Raw genomic sequence first — 24,381 nt, 5'->3', positions numbered from 1 at the left:
CTTTAGGAAATCGTTGAACATTTTTTACTTCAGTTGGCTCAAGTCCTCCCATATCCAGAGATTCTATAATATTGGGAATAACTTTTGTGATGCTGGAGATATTTTCATTTGTGGAATTCTTCCAAGCAAAGGAAGATTTTCAGTTGGTCCAGTTTCTATGATGACCACAGGGCCAGCTGACCGCCCTGGGATTGGAAAGCTTAACTGCTTGAGATAGGACAAGAATTGCCTGAAAGGTGACAACTTGCAGGAAAAATGGGGTGGGCCATTCATTCTTGAAATGAGGCAGGGTGCAGATTAGGAATCGTTGTGGTTTGCCAGAAGTTGCTGGTCCTAGAAGCCTGTTTAAGTGCTCACTGTCAACAAGGAAATCATGGGCAGCACTTAAAGTGGCTCACCTCTGATTTATTCATAAACCTCACACGAGCACTTGGCTTTGTTCTTGCTCTAGTAAGGGGGACTGATGCCAATAAGCACTGGAATAAAGAGCTCCTTGCATGGTCCAATAGTGAATAGCACTTTACCTCAAAGCCTGACCTCCTTTCCCAAGGTCTGTTATACCATAGTCGACTCTGATTGGCTGTGTGTCTTCCGCTGAATTGAGAGAAGAGGTTATAACAAGCATCGACTCTGTAAACGCCATAGTATACATAACAAGATTGTGTAACTGGAACTTGGGTTCTAACTTAACCTAAAGGTTGTGGCATTCACGCTCAATGGAAAAGCTTCCTTTTCCCCTGTTTTTAAAGCTTGAAGAGTTTCACATTGAATAATGGTCAGAAAAAGATTGCTTCTTTCTAATTGAAGAAGACAATGACCTCGGAGGGAAATGGGTTTTGACAATCCCTTTCTCCATTAAAATGAATTTAGAGAGATTTAATAACATAGGGAATTAAGGGTTCGAGAGTAAAATCCACCCTACACGGGGATAGAAACAAAGAAATGGGCTTGTGGATTGATTAGCCGTTTTTATCTGAGAAGCTTCATTTATTTATTTATTTTTTTAGTGCCACTTCACAGATCATGCTCCAGCTGCCCATGGGAGGGGAAGGGGCCTTTAATAGACAGTCCGCTGGCTGGTTTGCTAGGGCAGAGGTTGAGTCGGGTTACTTAAATCCTCAGAGCAACATGCTAGTCTTTTTTTTTTTTTTTTCCCCTTCCCTGATCCTGTCCACTCTGGCTTTCCTTTTCCTCCTTTTGATGAAGTTGGTCTCTTACTCCTTGAAGTGCATATATTTACACAAAAATTTCCTCAAATTTTCACAACACATTAACCCAGAAGAGCCATATTAGGAGATGGTGATGAGAGTTAATGATATATCTTTAGATAAAGCCTTCCTCCCGTGCAATCACATCAGAGTCATCAGCTCATTTGTCATGGCTGAAGTGAAAATGTCAGGACCAATGAGTGTATGAGTGCTGAAGGGGGCGAAAGGGCTTTGGGAGAAAGACATTTTTGTGCTGGGAGTTGGCCATGGCTTAGATTTAGCTCCAGGGAAATACTGGGATTAGCCAACACTGTGTACAAATCCTTAGCATAACAGAATTAGTTGGGAAAATGGAGAGGTGGGGGTCATGAGGATGGGCATAATTCTGGAGACATGCTCTAGGCTGCAGGCCAGAAACTACGGTAAAGAATGAGGTAGTTTATTAAAAGTATTTTTAGACATGTGTTGTATGCAGTCTCATTGAGTCCAGCAAGATTGAAGTGGTAGATTTGAATGGCATCAAGGGAAGATCTGCCATAATGTTCACTAAATATGTATATATGACTTTTTTTTTTCATTTTTTAAAAATTGGCAGGTAATTGCTTTACAATGTTGTGGTGATCTCTGTTGTAAATTAATGTGAATCAGTCATAATTATATATATATATATCCCCTTCTGCTTGGGCCTCCCTCCCTCTTGGCTTTTGTTTTAAATTTAGCTATATTTAAATAATTTTGACCCTAACATTTAAAGATAATATTCATGCATAAAACAGTTTTGACAGTACCTTAAGAGTGAAAGTTAATAATTTAAATAACAGTAATGATGGTGAAATACTTGTTGCATTGTAGGGCCAACAGAAAACCTAGAGGCTAAACTTTCTTTAGGTAGACTTCACTCTGAAACTTTAATTGAAAAGTAACTGATTTTCTCTAGCTACAGAAGTTCTTATCTTTGATAGGCCAGTACTAGCAGATTTATTTCATTTTGGATCCAGTGAACTGTTCTCTTTCAGATAATGTACCCATACAACCCTTTCTTGTTTAATTCTATTGATTTACAGTGTTAAAGTGAAATAATCTGATACCTGTTTCCTGCCCTTTGAGTATTTGTCGTCAAAGAGGCTGATTATTTTTTTCCCCCAGCTCTTTAGCAGTTTTAAATGTATAATTATCATTGCATGTCATTTGATAGCTGCACTAATTGCTGCCAACTATTGTCTGTTTGCACTTAATGCTGAAACCTGATCAACATCCTGCTTTGGTTGATGTTTGGTGGTAAACTTTAATTAACTCTTATTGCATTGGAGAAGAGTTCAGGCTTGGTGCTAACTAATCATTTACCTTCATTATGTCCTGACAGCTCCACTTGTTCTTGGTCCTAATAGATACACCAGTCAGTAAATAAACCTGCAAACCTCATGCCTTGTAGTTGCTCCATACTGATATTTTGCTACTTAAAGTATAAGATAATTGGGCCCATATAATTATTTAGTTAGTTTAGTATCTCTAGTTCTGTAGACACTAATCTTAATTGCCTCTTTCATGCTGGACAATTTCATCTTAATAGAAACTGTAGATTTGAGATAACATTATTCCTTCAACATGGTTCCTATGAACATGCATCTTTTGAATCAATACAATTAAGCTTGTCTCCTGTTGGAATTCTTGTCATTATTTTTCCTGAAATACTTTTCCTGTAATGATATTGAAGTTAAAGTAATCAGGTTACCAGCAGATCATGTAAAATTCAACTCAAAATTGCTGGCTGCTTGATTTTAATTTGTCTGACATCAAGTTTGTTTGAAAAGGGATAATATGTGGGTAAACCAAGGAGCTTATAATTATGGCTGACGTTTGTTTGTTTATAATGAAATCTAATTAAAGTTCATATATTTAAAACACAAAAGTTAATTACTGAATTGCTCACTTCACTTATGGACAGCAGTCAAATTAACTTTCAGGCCAAAAAAGAAGAAAAACACCCCACACACGTACACAGAAAGCAAACAAAAGGCTCTTCATAATAGAAATAAAATAACCAACCAATCTGAGTGATCAAACATATATTTGCCAATATTTCATCCAGAAGAAACCTGGCATTCCACTTAGGTTCTCTATTATGTTAGCCCTAATGTGGTTTTTACTATAACATGATTTAAAATATCTACATGGGATATAAAAAGAGACTTGTATTTGATAGATTAAGAGTCTTGGATAGTAAGAGGCACTGGTAGTGATTTAAGAAATTACACATATAACTTTCTTCATTAAAACTATTTTGAAATCATATGAAATCATTGAAACCACTGCTCAGGGAATAGGAATGTTTGCTGGAATACCTGACTTGTGATTAATTTTATGAAGATAATTATGGTAGGTTTAGCCTGCAAGGAATGACATTTTTCAAAAAAAGATTGTGCTTACACTACTACACTGGTGTTATGTTGGTTATGAGATCATATTGGTGGGAATCATGAAATGCAAATAACTAAGCAGTTGTTTTCTCCTTTAAATATTTAGTTGTCAGTATTTAATAATGAATTTTGTATCTTAATAGACAAAGAAGAAAAAAAATGCATGTATATATAAGGATATATTGTCTTCACATTGTATATGAGAAAAATGTATTGTGGAATTGCTTTCACTAGTCTGGTAAATCTGAAGTCAGATATTCTATAGTTATAATTACCTTAATGAAACCAATTAAGATAAAATTTTTAAATGTCCCTATGTGACAACATAAAAGCATCATCAATTAAACACTTAAATTGGGTGTATGCCAGAGAGATTAGTCTATTACATTTTAAAGACTAGAAACATAAACATATACAAAACTTGGCAAATATTATTTATAAATTTCTAAAACTAATTGATCCAGTACATGTTTTCCCAAGGAAAACTAAACGGTTCCATGTTTAAACTTTCCATTTCAAAGTTTTATTTACTTGAAATTTCAATTATAGTTGGGATTGAGGAAGAGAGACTTGAGAGGGGAAAATGATTCTGTCCATTATTGAGGTGCTTTGTAAAACTGATTATAATTTACATAACCTTTTAGTATTTCCAGAGAGTATATTTATATGTTTTAATATAACACTCATTGATTGATTTGTAGATTAATATTTATTTAGGGAAGAAAAAAGGCTCATAGAGTCATTTAACTCTAATCCAACTTTGCATAGATGAGACAAAGGGAAGATGATTAATACTTAAGTATATGGCTGGGTGATGGCATTCAGAGGTAACTTTCTCTTCTATAAAGAAAGCAAAAAGAAAAGTCAGTATATTCTCACAGTATTGGCAAACAACAGCTTTCTAGTAATGCTTTAGCTGATTAGGACATCCTTACCCTTTAATGAAGCAATCACTACAAAGCCCCAATGTCAGTATCAAAGAAGAATCAGAAAGAGGCACTGAACATAATTACAGTTCATGTCCTTGTCTCACACCAATGCTAACTATTCATTTTCAATTAGAATGAATAAGAAAATTAGAAATCAACTAGATTGGTTAAAAGGACCAAAGTTTGTTTACATAGGATAGCTAAAGTATTAGGTCCATCTTGCTCACTGATTATGAAATTTTCCTGAAGCAAACAAATAAAATGAGTCATATAATGGTGTAATTTGGTTAAGGAGAGATTATTGATTTCTCTCTAAGAAAAGTAGCTGGAGTTTGATTAAAGTCACGAAGAAAACTGAGGAAAATTCCTATTTCCCACAACTAATCAAATTAAGAACTATCAGAACCATTGGCAAGGGGTACTTTTCCTCTTTAGTTCCCCAACACATGTATTTAATGATTTGTGATTGTCATATAAAGTCCATAGAGGTTTAGAGATGAGAGAGAGAATGACGGAAGATGAGGCGGGGAAGATAGGAAGAGAAATAAAAAGAAAAAACAAGAGACAGAAATATCAATTCTAAGAGTCCTGTTTATGAGAAGGAAATAAATCTGTGTTGAATAGTTAATTTAGGCTTTAATGAGAAGAAAGAGGAAAACAGGGACTCCGTTGACTTACACACTCATGTTTGTCTTTGTCAACTTTGCCTCTTTAAAACTCTGCCTGGCTTAGGTGCTTACTATATTTGGTTACATCCTTCTATTCAAACTTAATTACCTTCTCCCCTTTGTCGTGACATGGGTGGAAAGTTTTTTGCCGTGTCAGGAGAGGTCGTCACACATTCTTTTGCAGTTCTGTTCATTAATTCCTTCTTGCAGAAGCATTTTCTCTCGTGCTGGGAAGGTAGAAGTGTGTAACAGAAGAGCCCTGAAACATCAGCAGGAAGCTCTAAGCTGGTTAATGCAGTATAATTGTCTGGACATAGACTGGTCTTTGTTTGTGTGGTTCACTCCGAATCAGCTGTAATTAACTCCAGAGTGTTTCCAGATTGCCAGCAAAGAAAAATTACAGCTTTTCTGTTTTAAATTGTAAAGCTCACAAACATTAACTATGCAGATTGCTTTTACTTTGATATATTTCTATCCTGCAAGAAAAAACAATAACCAAAAAAAAGCTTATTTGTCCCTCCCCCACCTCTAAAAATGTGCTTTTGTTAAGTTATGTGATTTAGTGTCTATTGGAACATAATGGCCCCTTAAGAGTTGGGTTTGAAATCTTTTTACTTAATATTTTCAATCCTTTGACATCCTTGCATTTGCCTCCCTTCTTGCTAATGTTCTTAATACTGAAATGGGAAAGAAGTTATGCAGTCTTTTATGAAATACTAAACAGATCCAAAAATAAGCAAATTGCAGAGAAAGCTGAGTAAAGAAAAGCACCAGCAACTGACTTAAAAGACTGAGATCAAAGATGCATTCTGATGTAACTGATGCTTCTACACAGGTACTTTACCTGTGTTTTTGATATATCAAAAGCCAGACTGTGAGAAAAGGCCAATTTCACTACTCTCTCATCTTGGTCAGCACACCACACCCTTCTAAAAGCTTCTGTACAGTAGTTTGTAATTATGAATTCCAACATGGGTAAAAATGAGGTAGCAGTGTGAGCTAATACAGCCCAAGACACAAAAGATCTGTCAGCAAATGATGCAAAAAAGAAAAAAATCCAGCCAAAAATCTTTTTTTTTTCTTTCTTCTGAATTTAACAATAAGGAATTTAAGCTTCAATGTGGCTTTAGCGAGCGAAGAAAAGAAGCTCTTGGTGTCTGCATAATACCACTTTGATGGATTTTTTTCATCAGCTCTCTGTACGTGGCAACAAATAAACAAGTATAATTATACTTGTGAAGGTCTATTCATTGCTTTGTCAGCATTAGATATATGTGCCGTTTTCACACTGCGCCTCTCTTTTGTCTTTGGCTAACTCACTATGACATATTGATAGAGGATTTGGAATGGGGAAAAGGCCACAGCAGAGACAGTGATGACCTTTTGGAAACTTGATATAATTCAAGGATTTTTATTTATTTTATATATATATATATATACATTTTTAGGATTTGTGACTTATTACCGAATTCCCTTTTACGTGACCAACTTTTAACCCGTTCAAAATGAAATAAAGACTCAAAGTATCATGACATGGCAAAGAGCGGATGAGAATAAAAACAATAGGCAAAAGGGCACAGTGGTCTGTCTTCTTTCCCAGCACTTTGCCGAGTGGCTAACCTAGCATTCCTTTCCCATTATTCTGTCCTCTTGATCAGATCACGTTCTTTTTAATCATTTCACAAACACTGTCTCACTGTGTCACCAAGGAGGGCTGGGACAATCTCAATTAAAAAACAGAGGTAAAACTGGCCTCTCTGATTTTGGGTTCTAATGGGAGCCCTGTCTTCTGAATGCAAAGGAATTTGTCTATTGTTCAGAAAGCACCCTCTTCCATTAGCAAGGCTTCTAATAGGTGGGTTTGGTCATTTAGCAGAGCAGAGTTTAGGCAGAAGTGACTGCAGGACGACAGTAAGGCAGAATGAGCCATAAAAGTTCCTTTCTGCATGTTGTCCATTAGTTCCAAAAAAGGGATTTACGTGATCAAAGTCACTGATCTTGTGAATTGCTGAGAATACCCAAAACTGCGTACATGTATTCTAAGCAGACCAGCTAGTATGTATTGTTCTGAATTTAGCATTAAAATTGTATCAGGTTTTTTCTTTGAGATTTCTTGAGGACTTGGGTGATTTTTTTTTTTTTTTTAAATAGAATGTTTGGTAGTAGAGAATAGTAATTGGTGAAGACTAAATAGATAACAGTTAAACAGGTGAAGCAACTTTTATAGTGCATCTACATGTTATAAAGTTATTTTGGAATGAATACTCTGGTATAAGTTAGATGGTTGTCTTTGTGGTCTTTTAACTGGGACTTATAAACTTTAGTGTAAATTTCCTAAATAGGTCATGTTGTTAAAAGAAAGATCTTGTCTGACGCTGGGGACAGTGAAATCACTTAGCATCATCTCTAGTGTCATGGTACATATTGATCTAAACAACTTTTTAACTGCACAAACTAAAGTGATTCCATCAAAATATGCTGGTAAACACCATCATGGTCATAGTATATAACTACAAATGTAAAAATCAGGTCATCTACTACTAGCTCTAACAATTCAGATAGTTTTATTACTGTTGCTTTTGGAATGAAATGTAAATTTGTAGAGAATACTTACTATTTTGATTGTAGAGAAGACATACTAGTTTCTGATTAATGTGTAGTTTATGAGGAGAACTTGATAAGCAATTTTGTGTAAAGTTATGTGGGAGTGCTGTAACAGAGTATGTCCTATCACATGGCTTTGTCCTGTGATTGATTCTGTAGTATAGTTTTCATAATTTTTGTCTCATATCAATAAAGTCACTTTTGATAGTTACTCCTGATCCCATGAAGATATAAAAAGGTAGGATCTATTAATACTTCATATAGAGAGACACTGATGAGACATTGCAGAGTCCACTTGGCATCTGGACAAAATTATTAACTGTGCATTACATACGACTCATTTGAGGTGCATTTAGCATGTGTCATAATTTTAGTAAGTGTTTTTGTCAGCTGAGAACTGTTCTAGGTAGGGTATAGGTAAAACAGGAATTAAATAATAATAGCTCAGAAACTCCTTTATAAAGCTGTAAAGTGTTTGAGAACTTTTCTCACTCTTGTAATTAAGGTGAATAATCTTCCACATATCTGCCTAAGTCATCATAGGAAAGAAAGAAAAAAAAAGCTTCTTTGAGTCCTAGAACTTGATATTTTTATCTAGGATCATTAGTTTAGTGTTATCACCTTGCTCCCCCTCCAAACCTCGTTTCTCCCTGCCTTCCTCATTTCTTTTAGTCTGGCATGGGACTTTATTTTAGATATTTTGGCTACCTTCAGTGTTTATACATGGTGCAGATTTGGTAAATGCAAAGGTAAATATGAATGTTTGTGGACTAATTAGAGAATTATTAGTTTTTCATGCTTATGGTGATTTATCAGATTATTTCAGAGGATTTTAAAAGCTGCATGCATGCCATGAAGATAATTAACCTGGAGCACCTCAGTAATTAAAATTACACACCACACTTTGTGATGTTTGATTTGTGTGCAATTAGAATGTCATTTTAACCATCTTAGATACCAAAATGAATTTTGATTTCATTTTCAACCTGTGCAGCTCTTTTGATGTATTTGAAACTGATCACTTCCTCTCTGATTTAGCTGGCAAGATGAAATTTGATTACAGTAAAGAGAGTATTAAGAAGTTATTCTTCATACTAAATATGCCACTGACCTCCAATGATGTCTTTATTCTAGAAGAACTTTTAAAAAGGAATTTCTAAAATGCTTAGTAATATTGGTGAGCCCAGGGTTTTGTTTGCTTCTTAGTTCTCTGCCCCTGCAAAGTCTATGTAATAGACGATAGGGGTGGGAGGGAAGTCCATAGTGAATCACTGGGTGTCCATCCTCCCCAGTATAATAACTAATGCAGTATAGCCATGTCAGAGGAGCCTGGCCGGCTACAGTCCATTGGGTCACAAACAGTTGGACACAACCAAAGTGACTTATCATGCATGCACGCATATAGTCATGTCCACCTTCCTCATTTCAGAAATCATCAGCATACCTGAAAGTATTGATACATCCATGTAAGAGGGCTATTTGCCTCGAAGTTCTGGGTCCCTTCAGTTCTGAGATTTGAAAGAAGATGGCTTACCTTTTTGATAAAATCAAGGCAGTGCCTATGCCGCAGACTGAAAAGAAGCACTAAACTTTCAGAACACTCAACTCTTGCGTACAGTGCCATCATTCTGCAAATGGAGAGATGTGCAGGGACTCAGAGACATGTCAGCCCTAATCAGGCTGCTATGCCAGTAGCTGAGGTTTGCAGGTACACACACAAGTGAGCATACACATACACACTCACACACAGAAGGGGAATGCAGTTTTACCGTTTGCCTACCTTTTTCCTGGTACCTTCCCCTGCTACTCGAAATTGATACGGCTTTTATGAGACCAAGTGCTTCTTGGTCTCAACAAAGAGAGTTTACAGTCAAAGATGCTTGCCTGGAAAAAAAAAAAACTAACCAAAAAAAAAAATGATGGAAGTAATTTCATCAGATGTGCTTGCATATGATTTGTTAAGCCAAGGGAGATGTTGATTGAGGCCGTGGTTGAAAGATGGGCGACTCAACCAGGATTGATAACATCAAAATGGTATCTGGAACGGTGTTCATTACGTATTGCAGTGGGGAAAAAAATTAAAAAAGCAGAGTGAATACGATTGTCCCCTAGGATGGGAGGACCGGTTGCAGTAAATATTAATTTCTATTCTGGTGCCCATTGAGGTGACCGAAGTGTGGGAGAGAATTGTGATTGGTGCTTAATCAGGGCCAGCCAGATACCTGCTGAGAGCTTTCACACAAGGAAGATTTGTAGTAAGCTGATTTACTGGCAAAATGAAAACCAGAGAAGAGTTTGGTCCGTGCCGCCTGTGACTGTAATATTTCTAATTTTAAGGTTCCTTTATGGTTGGTCTCCCTCCCACCCTTATATCCGCGCCCCCCCCCCACTTTCCCCTACCCCCCACTTCTACTCACTGCCTGATAAAGTAAAAGGTAAATTTTAAATTACAAGTTATTTGTGTTGTCCTTTTATTCCCGCTGTCGTCTATGAAAGCCATTTGCATTTCTATTAAAGTAAAGGGGGTTTTAAAGCTTTTACGTATATTATATCCATTTTCAGAAAACAGGAATGAAAAAAATATACAGCTTACTGATACGAATTTTAGATTTGTGATGAATGCTCAGAGTGATTTCAAAAACACTCCGGATGCCTAGGCATGTCTGTGATAGCTATCTACATTATTTTGCTACATTTATACAAAGTCTGTCTGTGATAAATAGGTACACTGGTTTTAAGTTTTCCCCCTCACCTTTTTAGATAGTCAAGTTTACAGCAGCTGTAAATTAGTGATGGGCTATTAGTGAGCTGTGTCATTATTTAATAAAAATGGCTCCTCTCACCTTATTTTTTATCCAGGTCCCTGACAGGCTGGATGAAATGAGATCCCCATGTAGCAATTGCCATGGAAACCTGTGACTCCCCTCCTATCTCAAGGCAGGAAAATGGGCAGAGCACATCAAAGCTATGTGGAACGGCACAACTTGATAATGAGGTGCCAGAGAAAGTTGCAGGAATGGAGCCTGACAGGGCAAACAGCTCCACAGATGACAACCTGAAAACGGATGAGCGCAAAAGTGAAGTCTTGCTGGGTTTCAGTGTTGAGAATGCAGCTGCCACTCAGGTTACCTCAGCCAAGGAGATCCCGTGCAACGAATGTGCCACCTCTTTTCCCAGTTTACAAAAATACATGGAACACCACTGCCCGAATGCCCGCCTTCCCGTCCTGAAGGATGACAACGAGAGCGAGATCAGCGAGTTAGAGGATAGTGACGTGGAAAATCTCACAGGGGAGATCGTTTACCAGCCTGATGGGTCAGCTTATATAATCGAGGACTCCAAAGAAAGTGGGCAGAATGCACAGAGTGGAGCAAACAGCAAACTCTTTTCTACAGCGATGTTCCTGGACTCCCTGGCATCTGCCGGAGAGAAGGGTGATCAGTCTGCTTCTGCGCCTCTGTCGTTCTACCCACAGATCATCAACACTTTTCATATCGCTTCATCCCTCGGGAAACCATTTACAGCCGATCAGGCTTTCCCAAATACCTCAGCACTAGCAGGAGTTGGTCCTGTGTTGCACAGTTTCCGTGTCTACGATCTCCGACACAAGAGAGAGAAAGACTATCTAACCAGTGATGGCTCAGCCAAAAACTCCTGTGTGTCCAAAGATGTCCCCAATAATGTGGACTTGTCCAAATTCGATGGTTGTGTTAGCGATGGGAAAAGGAAACCTGTTTTAATGTGTTTCTTGTGCAAGTTGTCTTTCGGTTATATCAGGTCATTTGTAACCCATGCTGTGCATGACCATCGGATGACCCTTAACGAGGAGGAGCAGAAACTCCTTAGTAACAAATGCGTCTCGGCCATAATACAGGGGATTGGCAAAGACAAAGAACCTCTTATAAGCTTTCTGGAACCAAAAAAATCCACTTCTGTTTATCCCCATTTTTCTACTACAAACCTCATAGGACCTGACCCAACCTTCCGCGGTTTATGGAGCGCTTTTCATGTTGAAAATGGTGACTCTTTGCCGGCTGGCTTTGCCTTCTTGAAGGGGAGCCCGAGTACCCCCGGCTCCGCCGAGCAGCCGCTGGGGATCACCCAAATGCCAAAGGCTGAAGTGACTCTGGGGGGGCTGTCTAGTTTAGTAGTGAACACCCCAATTACCTCCGTCTCCCTCAGCCACTCATCGTCTGAGTCTAGCAAGATGTCAGAGAGCAAAGACCAAGAGAACAACTGTGAAAGGCCAAAAGAGAGCAACGCTTTACACCCCAACGGGGAGTGCCCAGTCAAGAGCGAACCCACCGAGGCAGGAGATGAGGACGAAGAGGATGCATACTCCAATGAACTTGATGACGAGGAAGTATTAGGGGAACTCACCGATAGTATCGGTAACAAAGATTTCCCTCTCTTAAACCAAAGCATTTCTCCTTTATCATCCAGTGTGCTAAAATTTATTGAAAAGGGCCCCTCGTCCTCCTCGGCCACTGTCTCTGATGACCCAGAAAAGAAAAAACAGGCTGCCGCTGTCAGGGCTGGTGGGGGTGTGTCAGGCAGCTATGGGATCAGTGGCAAGGACTTGGCAGAAGCCAGCGCCAGTAAAGAGGGTGCCACGGCCACTCACCTGAGTGAGACGGCCCGGGGGGATGAAGACAGCTCGGCTGCACCTCACCAGCATGGCTTCACCCCGAGTGCCCCAGGTACCCCAGGGCCCGGAGGAGATGGCTCACCAGGCAGTGGCATCGAGTGTCCCAAGTGCGACACGGTTTTGGGGTCCTCGCGGTCTCTTGGGGGTCACATGACTATGATGCACTCAAGGAACTCATGCAAAACCCTCAAGTGTCCCAAATGTAACTGGCACTACAAGTATCAGCAGACCCTGGAAGCCCACATGAAGGAGAAACACCCCGAGCCGGGAGGCTCCTGTGTTTATTGTAAGACTGGACAGCCTCACCCCAGGCTCGCCCGGGGCGAGAGCTACACGTGTGGCTATAAACCCTTCCGCTGTGAGGTTTGTAACTACTCTACCACTACCAAAGGCAACCTCAGTATTCATATGCAGTCGGACAAGCACCTGAACAACGTGCAGAATCTCCAAAACGGCACCGGAGAGCAGGTGTTTGGCCACTCGGCCCCAGCCCCCAACAGCAGCCTCGGTGGCTGCGGGACCCCCTCTCCATCCAAACCTAAGCAGAAACCCACCTGGCGCTGCGAGGTGTGTGATTACGAGACCAACGTGGCGCGGAACCTGCGGATTCACATGACCAGTGAGAAGCACATGCACAACATGATGCTTCTGCAACAGAACATGAAGCAGATCCAGCATAACCTGCACCTGGGCCTCGCCCCTGCCGAGGCCGAGCTGTATCAGTACTACCTGGCCCAGAACATAGGCCTGACGGGGATGAAGCTGGAGAACCCTGGCGACCCACAGCTGATGCTCAATCCATTCCAGCTGGACCCTGCCACGGCGGCCGCTCTGGCCCCGGGACTTGGTCAGTATTTACTGCTTTTCTGCACTGCTGTTAGTTTCTCATCACATTTTTGATTTGACGTGATGCACCCCGATAAAGTGGTGAGTGCCGACAAATTGGGGACAGTTTACTGGAAGGGACTTCCCCTTTAAGCTGGATAATCAAACCATTTGTGTCTCGCTTCAAACCTGGATTAACTTGAGAGAGGAAGGAGTTGAGGGATCCAGGAGAGCAGAAAAGAAGTTAGCAAACTTTGTCTGCCTGCAATAGGCTGATGAATAAATACTAATTGGCATTAATTGCCTGGCATCCTGAGCTATAGCTTCCTAGGTTTATAGCTTCAATTATGCCCTGAGATATCAAACTTGAGCTTCTGAATGCTATTCCATTATTTTTCATGAAATATTTTTGAAAAAAGATTTTTGTGTCTGTGATTGAAGATAATTAAAGGAACAGTAATACCATTACCTTATCCCAGACATTTGGCAGTAGATTACAGGCACGCATACAGTATTAGCCAAATCTCATCAAGCTTTTCGACAAATTGCGAAATAACAATTAGCGCTTGTGTAAGTTTAGCTGGGCGCTTAAATTGCAAGCACGTGACTGTTTTGTTATGGTATTGATCCACTTTCCTGCCCTCGAAAATACAAATTTCAGAATGACATCATGCCCAGTAGGAGTAATTAAAGCTATCTGATGAGGGAATTTAGAAGTTGAAAGGGATGATTGTAATTGATCCTGATTCAATCCTATTACGGCTTTTTATAGTTTAAGCTCTAGAGAAAGCACATTCCTTGTCAAGACTTTATTTTACAGATTCCTTTGTGCGCGCTGTGTTTTCCAGTCTCTATTTTTCCTTTTAATTTTTTTTTTCCTGTAGTAAATAATGAGCTGCCGCCTGAAATCCGGCTTGCCAGTGGTCAGCTAATAGGTGATGACCTGTCCCTCCTTACTGCAGGAGAGCTGTCACCTTATATCAGTGACCCAGCGCTGAAGCTATTCCAGTGTGCTGTTTGCAACAAATTCACCTCTGACAGCCTGGAGGCCCTAAGCGTGCATGTGAGCAGCGAGCGCTCTCTCCCTGAAGAGGAATGGAGGGCTGTAATTGGAGATATCTACCAGTGCAAGCTCTGTAACTACAACACTCAGCTCAAAGCCAACTTCCAGCTTCACTGCAAGACTGATAAACATATGCAGAAATATCAACTGGTGGCTCACATTAAAGAAGGGGGCAAAAGTAATGAATGGAGGCTGAAGTGCATTGCCATTGGCAACCCTGTTCACCTCAAGTGCAATGCCTGTGACTACTACACCAACAGCGTGGACAAATTACGCTTGCACACCACCAATCACAGGCACGAGGCGGCCCTGAAGCTCTACAAGGTAAGCAGTGACATCCATTTCTCTTGGCACAGAGTGGAGGAGGGAATTAACTGTTTCAGAGCTTGGAGCGCAGATCTGCAAGTTAAGGAAAAAGGAGAGAGGGAAAAAAAAAATAGAAGGGCAAGAGCCACAGTCTCTGCTTCACGTTACTAAATGCAGAGTCTATTGAAATAGATGGAATTGGAGAATTTATTTAAAGGATTTGCTGTATGTCCCTTTTACACCTGTCTCTGTGGGATTGATCACTGTACTGGTTGCCCTGAAATAACATCACTTTTCTGAGTGTTTCCACCTATAAAATAATACTCTTAAACCTCTTTTATTGATTGATTAAAAACAACAACACAGCACCACTCTTGGCTAAGTATGAATGGTTTCAGGGAGCAGAGGACAGAAACAGCACTGCCTTGTGAATGCATCATCTTTTGTTTGGTGACAAACAAGGATGATCCAAACATTGTGTGTGTGTGTGTGTGTGTGTGTTTTCCTGTAAGTTTCTGGTGGTACTGAGTAAAAAGACACCCTCCCTTAGGATCAGTTGAAAGTCTTCTGCTTAACTCTGTTGTTATTTTGCATGACTTCCCAAGCTAGTAATGTTTTTATCCCATCCCCTTATGGGTGTGGCACAGGAAAAAGTGTTCATTAAATGGCAAATAACACTTTTATAGGGGCAAAAGCTTTGTAGATGTAATGAATATGTCCAAATGTTGAATCTCATTTGTCACATACCTTGACTTGACTTCTTCTGAACCCTAATTACTGGTTAATTTATTTTCTGCAGTTTGTTTACTGGATTGGCCTGATTGTCTTGGGTCATGTACAGCGGGAACAGATTCATTTCTATGATGAATAACTTGGTAACTTATTAAAAACTTCTTTTGTCCAGAGGATATTAAAATTCAGAAAATATTGCAAACCATTAGTCACTGTAACAAGCTCTAATATGATTGCAAAATCCATTTTGCAAGTGTTATCTATTGATTTATACTAGGAATCAGTGGTAACTATACTATCAGGAGTCACCCGGCGATTATGATACCTGCAACTCTTCAAATATGCTTTCAAACTATAAACAGGCCACAAAAAGAGCAGAATGTGGCTATCTGGGGCAGGTCCAGGCATTATTTATTTGGGTTGGCCTGCCACTATTTGTTTGGGCTGTTTCTTGAAGTTCAAATGCTGGGTTGATGTACTGAGCGTGAAAACCTAAAGTCGTGGTGTGAGAATTTGTAACATGCCTGTGATGTTGGTGCTCCATGGATCAATAACGAAAGCATTAGATTTGGGTTACACAGTTTGAGGGGAGTGAAGGCCCTCACGTAAGATGGAAAACTTCCAAGTTGATGGTATTGAAAACAGAATAGAATGATTATAATTCATCGCTTTTACAGCAACAGCTGACAGCCGTTCAATTGTCAACTTTTCTTCTGTTGATACCTTATCTATTAAAACTTTTAGAATACCTGGGAGAAAAAAAAAACACATTAAGTTTGTATAAATAATAGATCTCAACCCTGGGAGCTATATAGAATATTCATGAACTGTGCTTATAGTCACACAACTCTAACACTTTAAATTAACATGTTGTGAATAGAAGATATAAATGTACAAATTTTTCTGCTTTATTAATCTCATGTGGGAAGCTAAAGAAAGGTAGAGAATTCTTGTTGATTTTCTCAGGAAAGGCTATTTAGTCTCATTGCTGGACAATTATTTACATGTGTGTATGTGTGTGTTAAGTTTATCCATGAATATGGACTGACCACCATCACTGTCTGCAGAGCGATTTGCTAGATGCCAGGGTTACCCTTGAAGTTCCCTTTCAGCGAGGGCTGGATTTTGTCTTTGATTGTATAACAACCAGATGAGATAGAACTTGCTTATAAATAGGTCCTTAAAGCAGAGAGAGCTTGAGATACCAGAACCAAAGGCTATATGTACTCTTTTTAAAATTTATATTTATTTCATTTTTGGCTGTGCTGAATCTTCATTGCTGTGTGGGCTTTTTTTCTAGTTGCAGTGAGTGGGGCTACTCTCTAGTTGCGGTGCTCAGGCTTCTCGTTGCAGTGGTTTCTCTTGTGGAATACAGGCTCTAGGGTGCTGAGACTTCAGTAGTGTGGCTCCCAGGCTCTAGAGCACAGGCTCAATAGCTGAGGTTCACAGGCTTAGTTGCTCTGCGTTATATGTGGTCTTCCTGGATCAGGATTGACCCTGTGTCTCCTGCACTGGCAGGCAGATCCTTTACCACTGAGCCACCTGGGAAGCCCGGCTATATATATACTCTTACCTTCAAAATGTTATGTCATATACAAATTAACTCTCCCCACTATCTTCTTTATTTACTTATCTCTTAAATACCTAAGTGTCCTTGTAGGGTAGTGTCTCCAAATGGTCAGGAAACAAAAACACACTCTGAACAAGCTTACCTTGAATTAAAAAGATTAAAGAGATAAATATTAGAGCCATTGAAACTCAGTATTGGGCAGCTGGACTCTATTATTTTGCATCAGCCTTCAAAGAGCATTTATTCATTCTAGCAGTCACTAGAAAAAATTCCTCCAGAGTAGCAATGTGTTAAGAATGCAGTTTCTAAACTGATTCACAGAAACTGTGCATCAGATCCAGAGGATTTTCAAGAGCAGTAATGAGGATATTAGCAAGCTTGGTCAGCCTGTGTAAGCAAAATAAAATTGCTCTATAAGTAACATTAATTGCTTTTAAATGAGACCCTAACAAATTAGCCTAGGCCTGGAAAAAAAGATGGTTTATAATATGGTGAAAATATTAAAATTGGACTTAAAACAGTGTCTGAGCTAATGACTAGACAATAATTGCCTATATAAAATTCATTTTCATTAGGAGTTTAATTTACATCATTTTGCATTGTGAATTATTCAGACTTTAAGGGAAAGTGACAGTAGCAGTGAAAAGACAGATAAATACATGGCTGGGAGAAAAACAGTTCTCATTGACAGCATATTGGTTCATAACACTCCCAAATGTGGGGATGTGTCAGGGCAATTTGAATGGGCCGCTACCTCTTGCATGGTCAACCTGAAGCAGTCTTATCTCAAAGAAGTGTGTGTCCTTATTCCAGTTTAAGGAGGTTAGAGGTTAAAGGTTAAGGGGTAGCTTAAAAGCATCATCTGCCTAGCTGCTTAACTTTAACCTGATCAATTTAATGAAAATCTGTTTTACAGATGTTGTTTTAATGTATTTGGCAGGATTTAAGCAGCTTTAACATTAGACGTATGCTAGTAAAAATTATTTCTTTATTTGACCAGAACAACACCTTTCCTTTCATGTTTAAGGTAGAAGGCTTGTGGGTTATGGTATTTTGGCAAAGAACCCAGAGGCAGAATGTGTTGATGATCTTTCCATATGGGCTCCAAAAAAAAAAAAAAAAAAGGAATACCTTTATGTCTATTGCTAACGATGACTGCAAAAACAAACAAAGCTGCATTCGTTTTTTTGGCAGTATTCTTTTCCTTAGGATTTTTTTGTAAAGGAATTTTGTTATTCTGAAGACAAGCTTGCTCATTTCTTCAAGCAAACTTCTCTGAAACATTAGGCACTATTCAAATTTTGATTTTATTTTTCCTCCAAAAATTTTAATGATGAAGCAAAATTGGGCTAAGAAATTTAAACAATAAACTGAAACCGCAGATTGCACTTAATCTTCTCTTTTAATGTCTGAAAGTATATTTAAAGTGAGGCTAGTAAGTAATGAATGTATGAAGTGAAAGTGTTGGTCACTTGTTTGTGTCCGACTCTTTGTGATCCCATGGACTGTAGCCCACCAGGCTCCTCCGTCCATGGGATTCTCCAGGCAAGAATACTGGAGTGGGTGGCCATTCCCTTCTCCGGAGGATCTTCCCAACCCAGGAATCAAACCCAGGTCTTCTACATTGCAGGCAGATTGTTTACCATCTGAGCCACCAGGGAAGCCCCTGTGTGTGCGTATCTATATCTATATAATGCCAAAACAGTGTTCTCAGCTAACCACTTTATTAGATTTGATTATATTTTTCTAATTTCACGCCTTTGCATCCTCTACAAATTTCTGTAAATTGATATTCACATAATGAGTCCTCAATAAATATTTGTAAGATGAATAATGGACTAATGCATAAATTGAGAAATGTATCAAAGAAACTACTTCCAATCCTCATTAAAAAATGCACTGCAATTTAGTCTACCCCTTAAGTGATCCCAATCCTTTTCTAAAGTGTCCAGTAGAAAGATGTAGCGAAAACCACTGAGCACTCCACATTCCAACTGAGAACAAACGAGACTCTGGTAATATTTCAGATTCACAGTTTACCTTATTCTTGCCTTAGAATGGCTGAAACTTTTCTGGCCAGCTGATTGGTTGACTGCCATCCTGTGCCGGGTGTGCAAATATGCTTGCCACACCTGTGCTTCAGCTGCTTTTATATGTATTTTTAAATGAGGTGTTCACAGCTTCACTGGATCAAAGTTGAAAGCTTAATTATACTAGTCTTTTTTTCTTCTTCTTGCATCTGCTGGTTGTGAAGGAGAATCATCTGTCTGAATTCCGTAAGGCTGTTTTCATATTTGGATTTCAAATTGGCTGAGGGCAGTGAATGAATCTCCTGTCTCCATGATGAGCAAAGGAAGACACGTGGGATTTAGTCCTACGTAACTTTTAGCGTAACAGTCCCCCAAGGAACATTTTTGGAGTTTTCTCATTATCCATGTTATGGATGAAAGAATCCAGGTTAAGAACTAAAATCAAGGTGCGGGGGAGGGTCACAGAAGAGAGTGCAAAAAAAGAAAAAAACACGTTGGGCAATGTATATGGCAAGGAAATAAAAAATGGTATGATTAGCTTCACCTGCCTTTTTTTTTTTTAACTGGTAGGAAATATAATAATCTGATCAGTTTGGAATTAACAAAGAATCATAAGCATTTTCATTTCAATAGGCCTGAGTCCAACTTTGCAATTTAAAATCAAATATACCCGATATGTACCATTTCAATTATTGAACTGTCATTGTCCGTGTGTGATGGTAAAAGAGGTCAGGAGATTGTGTGGGGCCTATTTGCATAAAAGTCATTGTGCTAAAGGAAATTGGAATATGTGTGTGTATCTAAAAAACCAAAACAGGTTTTTCTTAATCTTATTCTAGTCATTTGTTTAGATAAAGAAAGCTGTTTTCAGAGATAAACAAAAGTTATTCTTTTCTGTTGCTAAACATTAACCTGAATATGGAAATTTTTGCACTTTTTGCATTAGTTTCCTATTTCTGTTCCTTTCAAGGTTGAATTTCAGTGTGAAATTTAATTCCAGCTGCAGGATTTATTTTTTTTTAAGTAATCACAACTCAAATTATTTTATTGTATTTTCATGTAAAAAGCAAGGCAGAGGCTGAAAAAGTTCCTGTAGTAGAACAATACATGCTGGCTTAATACTTATAACTAATAAATACACAGATCAAATAGAGATTAGCTGGTTAGCTAATAGCAACTAATAAATCACTAGTGTTTTCAGATCACAATGTAATTGGCCAGACCTACTACTTCGTCTACTTCTGTTTTTAAGCTTGACATTTACTGAAGCACACCATGTGTTAAAACATGGCTGCTGCTGCTGCTGCTAAGTTGCTTCAGTCGTGTCTGACTCTGTGCGACCCTATAGACGGCAGCCCACCAGGCTCCTCCGTCCCTGGGATTCTCCAGGCAAGAACACTGGAGTGGGATGCCATTTCCTTCTCCAATGCATGAAAGTGAAAAGTGAAGGTGAAGTTGCTCAGTCATGTCCGACTCTGTGCGAACCCATGGATTGCAGTCCACCAGGTTCCTGTGTCCATGGGATTTTCCAGGCAAGACCCAGCACAAATACGGGCGTTCTCACTGCATTCACAAGGCAAGAAATATATATTACAGTATGAGTTGAGAACTCTCTTTGTATTCCAGTAGGGAAAAAAGGATCAAAAATATCTGTTTATCCAGATACATTTTATATATATATATATATATATATTTCAGTATGTATATTTTAATATATACAGATAGATACACACACCTATAGATACATATTGATACATGCCAATCTGTAGAAGGATGACTTTAGACCAGGTATTCACAACTTATTACATCCATGTCAGGAGAGATAAAACGATATTGCATGTGTGGAACTGTTACCAAACCCGAACAAAATTTAAAGAAAGCAAAGCGTGTCACTGGGACTCCCTGATTTTATTTTTGATGTGTCTTTCCTTAACTGGTCCTGCCATATCCCCACACATCAGGCGTTCACCGTTATCCTCTTCTCTCTTTGCTGAAATCCTTACTGTTTTCTCCTACCTAGATCTTCTCTTCGTGGAAATACTCTGTGTTGAGAGTTCACCCATCTAATTCTCCAAAGAAAACGAGCATCCTTTTAATTAAGGGGGAAGGACACCTTTCTGTAAAAGCAGAGTAGTGCATTAAGAGGTGTAAATGACTCTCAGGTTTTTTCCCAGAGTACATTTGGTTTTAAATGAACCACTTAATCTGGATGAATTTCTAATGTATGAGGGGGAACCAGTTGTTAAGTCAGGTATGGGGATATGGAGGGTGGTGGCCAACCCTAACAGCTTCCTTCATCTCTCTCCTTCTAAACACACACACACACACACACACACACACACACACACACACATCACATATCACATATCATACCCAACCTCCACCTCAGAAAAGTAGTAAAAACTGGCACTACCCCAGGACCATGTCAACTCAGACTTTGGGATTTATGTTACAGTGTTTGTATAAGTTGTGCTCATTGTCTCATGTGAAGTGTAGAAAGAAAGTGTTAGTCACTCAGTAGTGTCTGTCTCTGCGACCCCATGGGCTGTAGCCCGCTAGCCTCCTCTGTCCATGGGATTTTCCAGGCAAGAATACTGAAGTGGGTTGCCATTTCCTTCTCCAGGGGATCTTCCTGACCCAGGGATAGAACCCATGTCTCCTGCATTTAATCCAAAGTTGTAAATCCCTATGTATCTCCCATCTTGAGATCATTTTAGGAAATGCAGACAGAGGTTTACATCTCATGATGAATGTGCTCTCCCCATTGGTTTCTTTGGCTTCCACGTAATTGTCCTTGTTAGTGGAGCTTGTTTAAAATCACCGAAATGCTTGCGTGGGTGCTGGGATGCCATGCGGTAAGGCGGCCAAAGTCATATGTTAAACAGGCCTCGCGCTGCTGAAAGGGTCTTGGCCCCGGGTGGAGCGAGGAGGAGCTGGCATGTACATAATGACCGCGATTCTGCTTCCAAAACATCTGGCCTGCCGGAGTTCTACTGGAAATGCTTTACCAAGTTTGCTTGAAGTCTGAGCCTGTGCTCAGGCTGAGTTCAATTAGACGTGGAGATTTGTTCATTATTCAGATAATTTAGGCCTTCAAAAGGCACTTCTTTCACCCCTGAATTATCAGTGTATTTCCGGAGACCTTATGGTGATATGATTTATTCAAAAGAAGAGCAACAGTTGAAGGCACAGCCCCCAAGAACCTGTTGGGAAACATCTTCATAGATTCTGTAACCAAAGAGGAACATGGTGATTGATGTTCTGTTTGCAGAATACCCAAATGACATCCCAAGTCTTTCTTCTGATAAATACAGAAACATTCATTGAGCACTTCGTTTGGACTGGGTTTTTAAATGTATCTGTTTATGGAACTAGTCCCATTAATGAGGAAGGATACAAACCATGTTCTCTAAGGTGATGCTTCCTAGCTGACTCTGTTCTTCCAATGTGGCAGGGCCTTTAATCAAATTAAGGGTTGAATCCATATACTAAATCCTAAAGAAAATAAACCCTGAATATTCATTGGAAGGACCGATTCTGAAGCTGAAGCTCCAATACTTTGGCCACCTGCTGTGAAGAGCTGGCTCATTGAAAAAGACCCTGTTGCTGGGAAAGATGGAAGGCAAAATGAGAAGGGGGCGGCAGAGATGAGATGGTTAGATAGTGTCCCTGACTCAATGGACGTGAATTTGAGCAAGCTCTGGGAGATAGTGAAGGACAGGAACGCATGGCATGCTGCAGCCCATGGGCTCTCAGAGAATCGAGCAGGACTTAGCAACTAAACAACAACAACCACATACTAGCCCTCAAAAGCTTCTGTGTTTTTATTCATCAATGGTTGGTCAAAGGCTAGGTGTGATTGCTTTCTTGGGTCATCAGTAGCTGTAGAACAATATGTCTTGGCTGACTCATTGCTCTTTTGCAATGTAAGACTTTGTGAGTCAGTTTCAGACAAAGGTTATGGTGGGAATTACAGAGTGAACTAGAGCTTCTCTATTAGTTGGAAGATTTATGTTGTTCTTTAAACATGAGGATAGTGCTACATCCTTCTTTAAACATGCTGCTGCTGCTGCTAAGTTGCTTCAGTCGTGTCCGACTCTGTGCAACCCCATAGATGGCAGCCCACTATGCTCCCCGGTCCCTGGGATTCTCCAGGCAAGAACATTGGAATGGGTTGCCATTTCCTTCTCCAATGCATGAAAGTGAAAAGTGAAAGTGAAGTCGCTCAGTCGTGTCCGACTCTTAGCAACTCCATGGACTGCAGCCTTCCAGGCTCCTCCGTCCATTTTCCAGGCAAGAGTACTGGAGTGGGAAACATGAGGATGATGCAATTCCTAGAAAATGAAGAAGAAAACAATTTGCTAAAGATGCAAAATGTGTCAAATTACAACTTCAGTCAATTCCCTTTTAGAACAAAGAATGTAACTTTGAGTCTTAGAGTCTTGGAGACTGTGAGTTCTGTTTACAATGCTATTGAGGAGAATTCTACTTAAAGGTAAATTATGGTGATGACAGTTCTGTTGTCACTGATAGTAACTACTGTATGTGGTTAACATTCCATTTCCCTTAGTTTTATAATACTTTATTAATATTCTAGGTTTCTTTAAAGGAAAAGTACTTTTGCAGCTTTGAATATAATACATATATTAAATATGTATATGTAAATATAAATGTGTATTGAGATCATATTATTATTTTATGGATACATATTTTCCTAAAGACTTTGATTGGAAATATTTGGAAGCATAGAATATACTATAGGCTTCCCTGGTGGCTCAGACGGTAAAGAATCCACCTGCAATGTGGGAGACCTGGGTTCAATTCCTGAGTTGGGAAGATCTCCTGGAGAAGGGAGTAGCTACCTATTCCAATATTCTTGCCTGGAGAATTCTATGGACAGAGGAGCCTGGCAGGCTACAGTCCATATGGTCACAAAGAGTTAGACATGATTGAGCGACTTTCACTTCACTTCATCTGTCATTGGGCTTCTCTTGTGGCTCAAACAGTAAAGAATTTGCCTGCAATGCCAGAGACTTGGGTTCAGTCCCTGGGTTGGAAAGATCCCCTGGAGAAGGGCATGACAACCCACTCCAGTACTCCTGGAGAATCCCATGGACTGAGGAGCCTGGTGGGCTACAGTCCATGGGGTCACAAAGAGTTGGACATGACTGAGCGACTAACACTTTCAGATTGAATCTTCCATTCTATTGGGCTTCCCTCCTAGCTCCTTCGGTAGAGAATCTGTCTGCAATGCAGGAGACCCAGGTTCTATTCCTGAGTCAGAAAGATCCCCTGGTGAAAGGAATGGCTACCCACTCCAGTATTCTTGCCTGGAGAATTCCATGGACAGAAGAACTGGTGGGCTGCAGTCTATGGAGTCA

The 24,381-nt window shown here is 39.6% G+C and overlaps 1 protein-coding gene across 10 annotated transcripts in view; it reads left to right on the top strand.

The window, feature by feature from the left end:
• The window catches only part of ZFHX4 (zinc finger homeobox 4), a 206,379-nt gene that overhangs the window by 13,832 nt on the left and 168,166 nt on the right, over positions 1-24,381 (top strand). For 5 of the 10 annotated variants that reach the window (XM_086335434.1, XM_086335435.1, XM_086335437.1 and 2 more), the window contains exons 2-3: positions 10,686-13,321; positions 14,184-14,686. In XM_086335434.1, the coding sequence (XP_086191560.1) occupies positions 10,732-13,321; positions 14,184-14,686 (3,093 nt within the window). In that variant the 5' untranslated portion in view covers positions 10,686-10,731. Of the gene's footprint in view, positions 1-10,685; positions 13,402-14,183; positions 14,687-24,381 lie in introns of those variants that run through there. The other 5 variants (XM_086335440.1, XM_086335438.1, XM_086335443.1 and 2 more) reach the window with 3 other exon arrangements.

The sequence above is a fragment of the Bos grunniens genome, chromosome 14, assembly GCF_055505025.1.
Source record: "Bos grunniens cultivar Pamir isolate PY7600 chromosome 14, Bosgru_T2T1.0, whole genome shotgun sequence".
NCBI lineage: Eukaryota > Metazoa > Chordata > Mammalia > Artiodactyla > Bovidae > Bos > Bos grunniens.
Note: the sequence above shows the minus strand (reverse complement) of the source record. Positions and strands in the feature narration are given on the sequence as shown.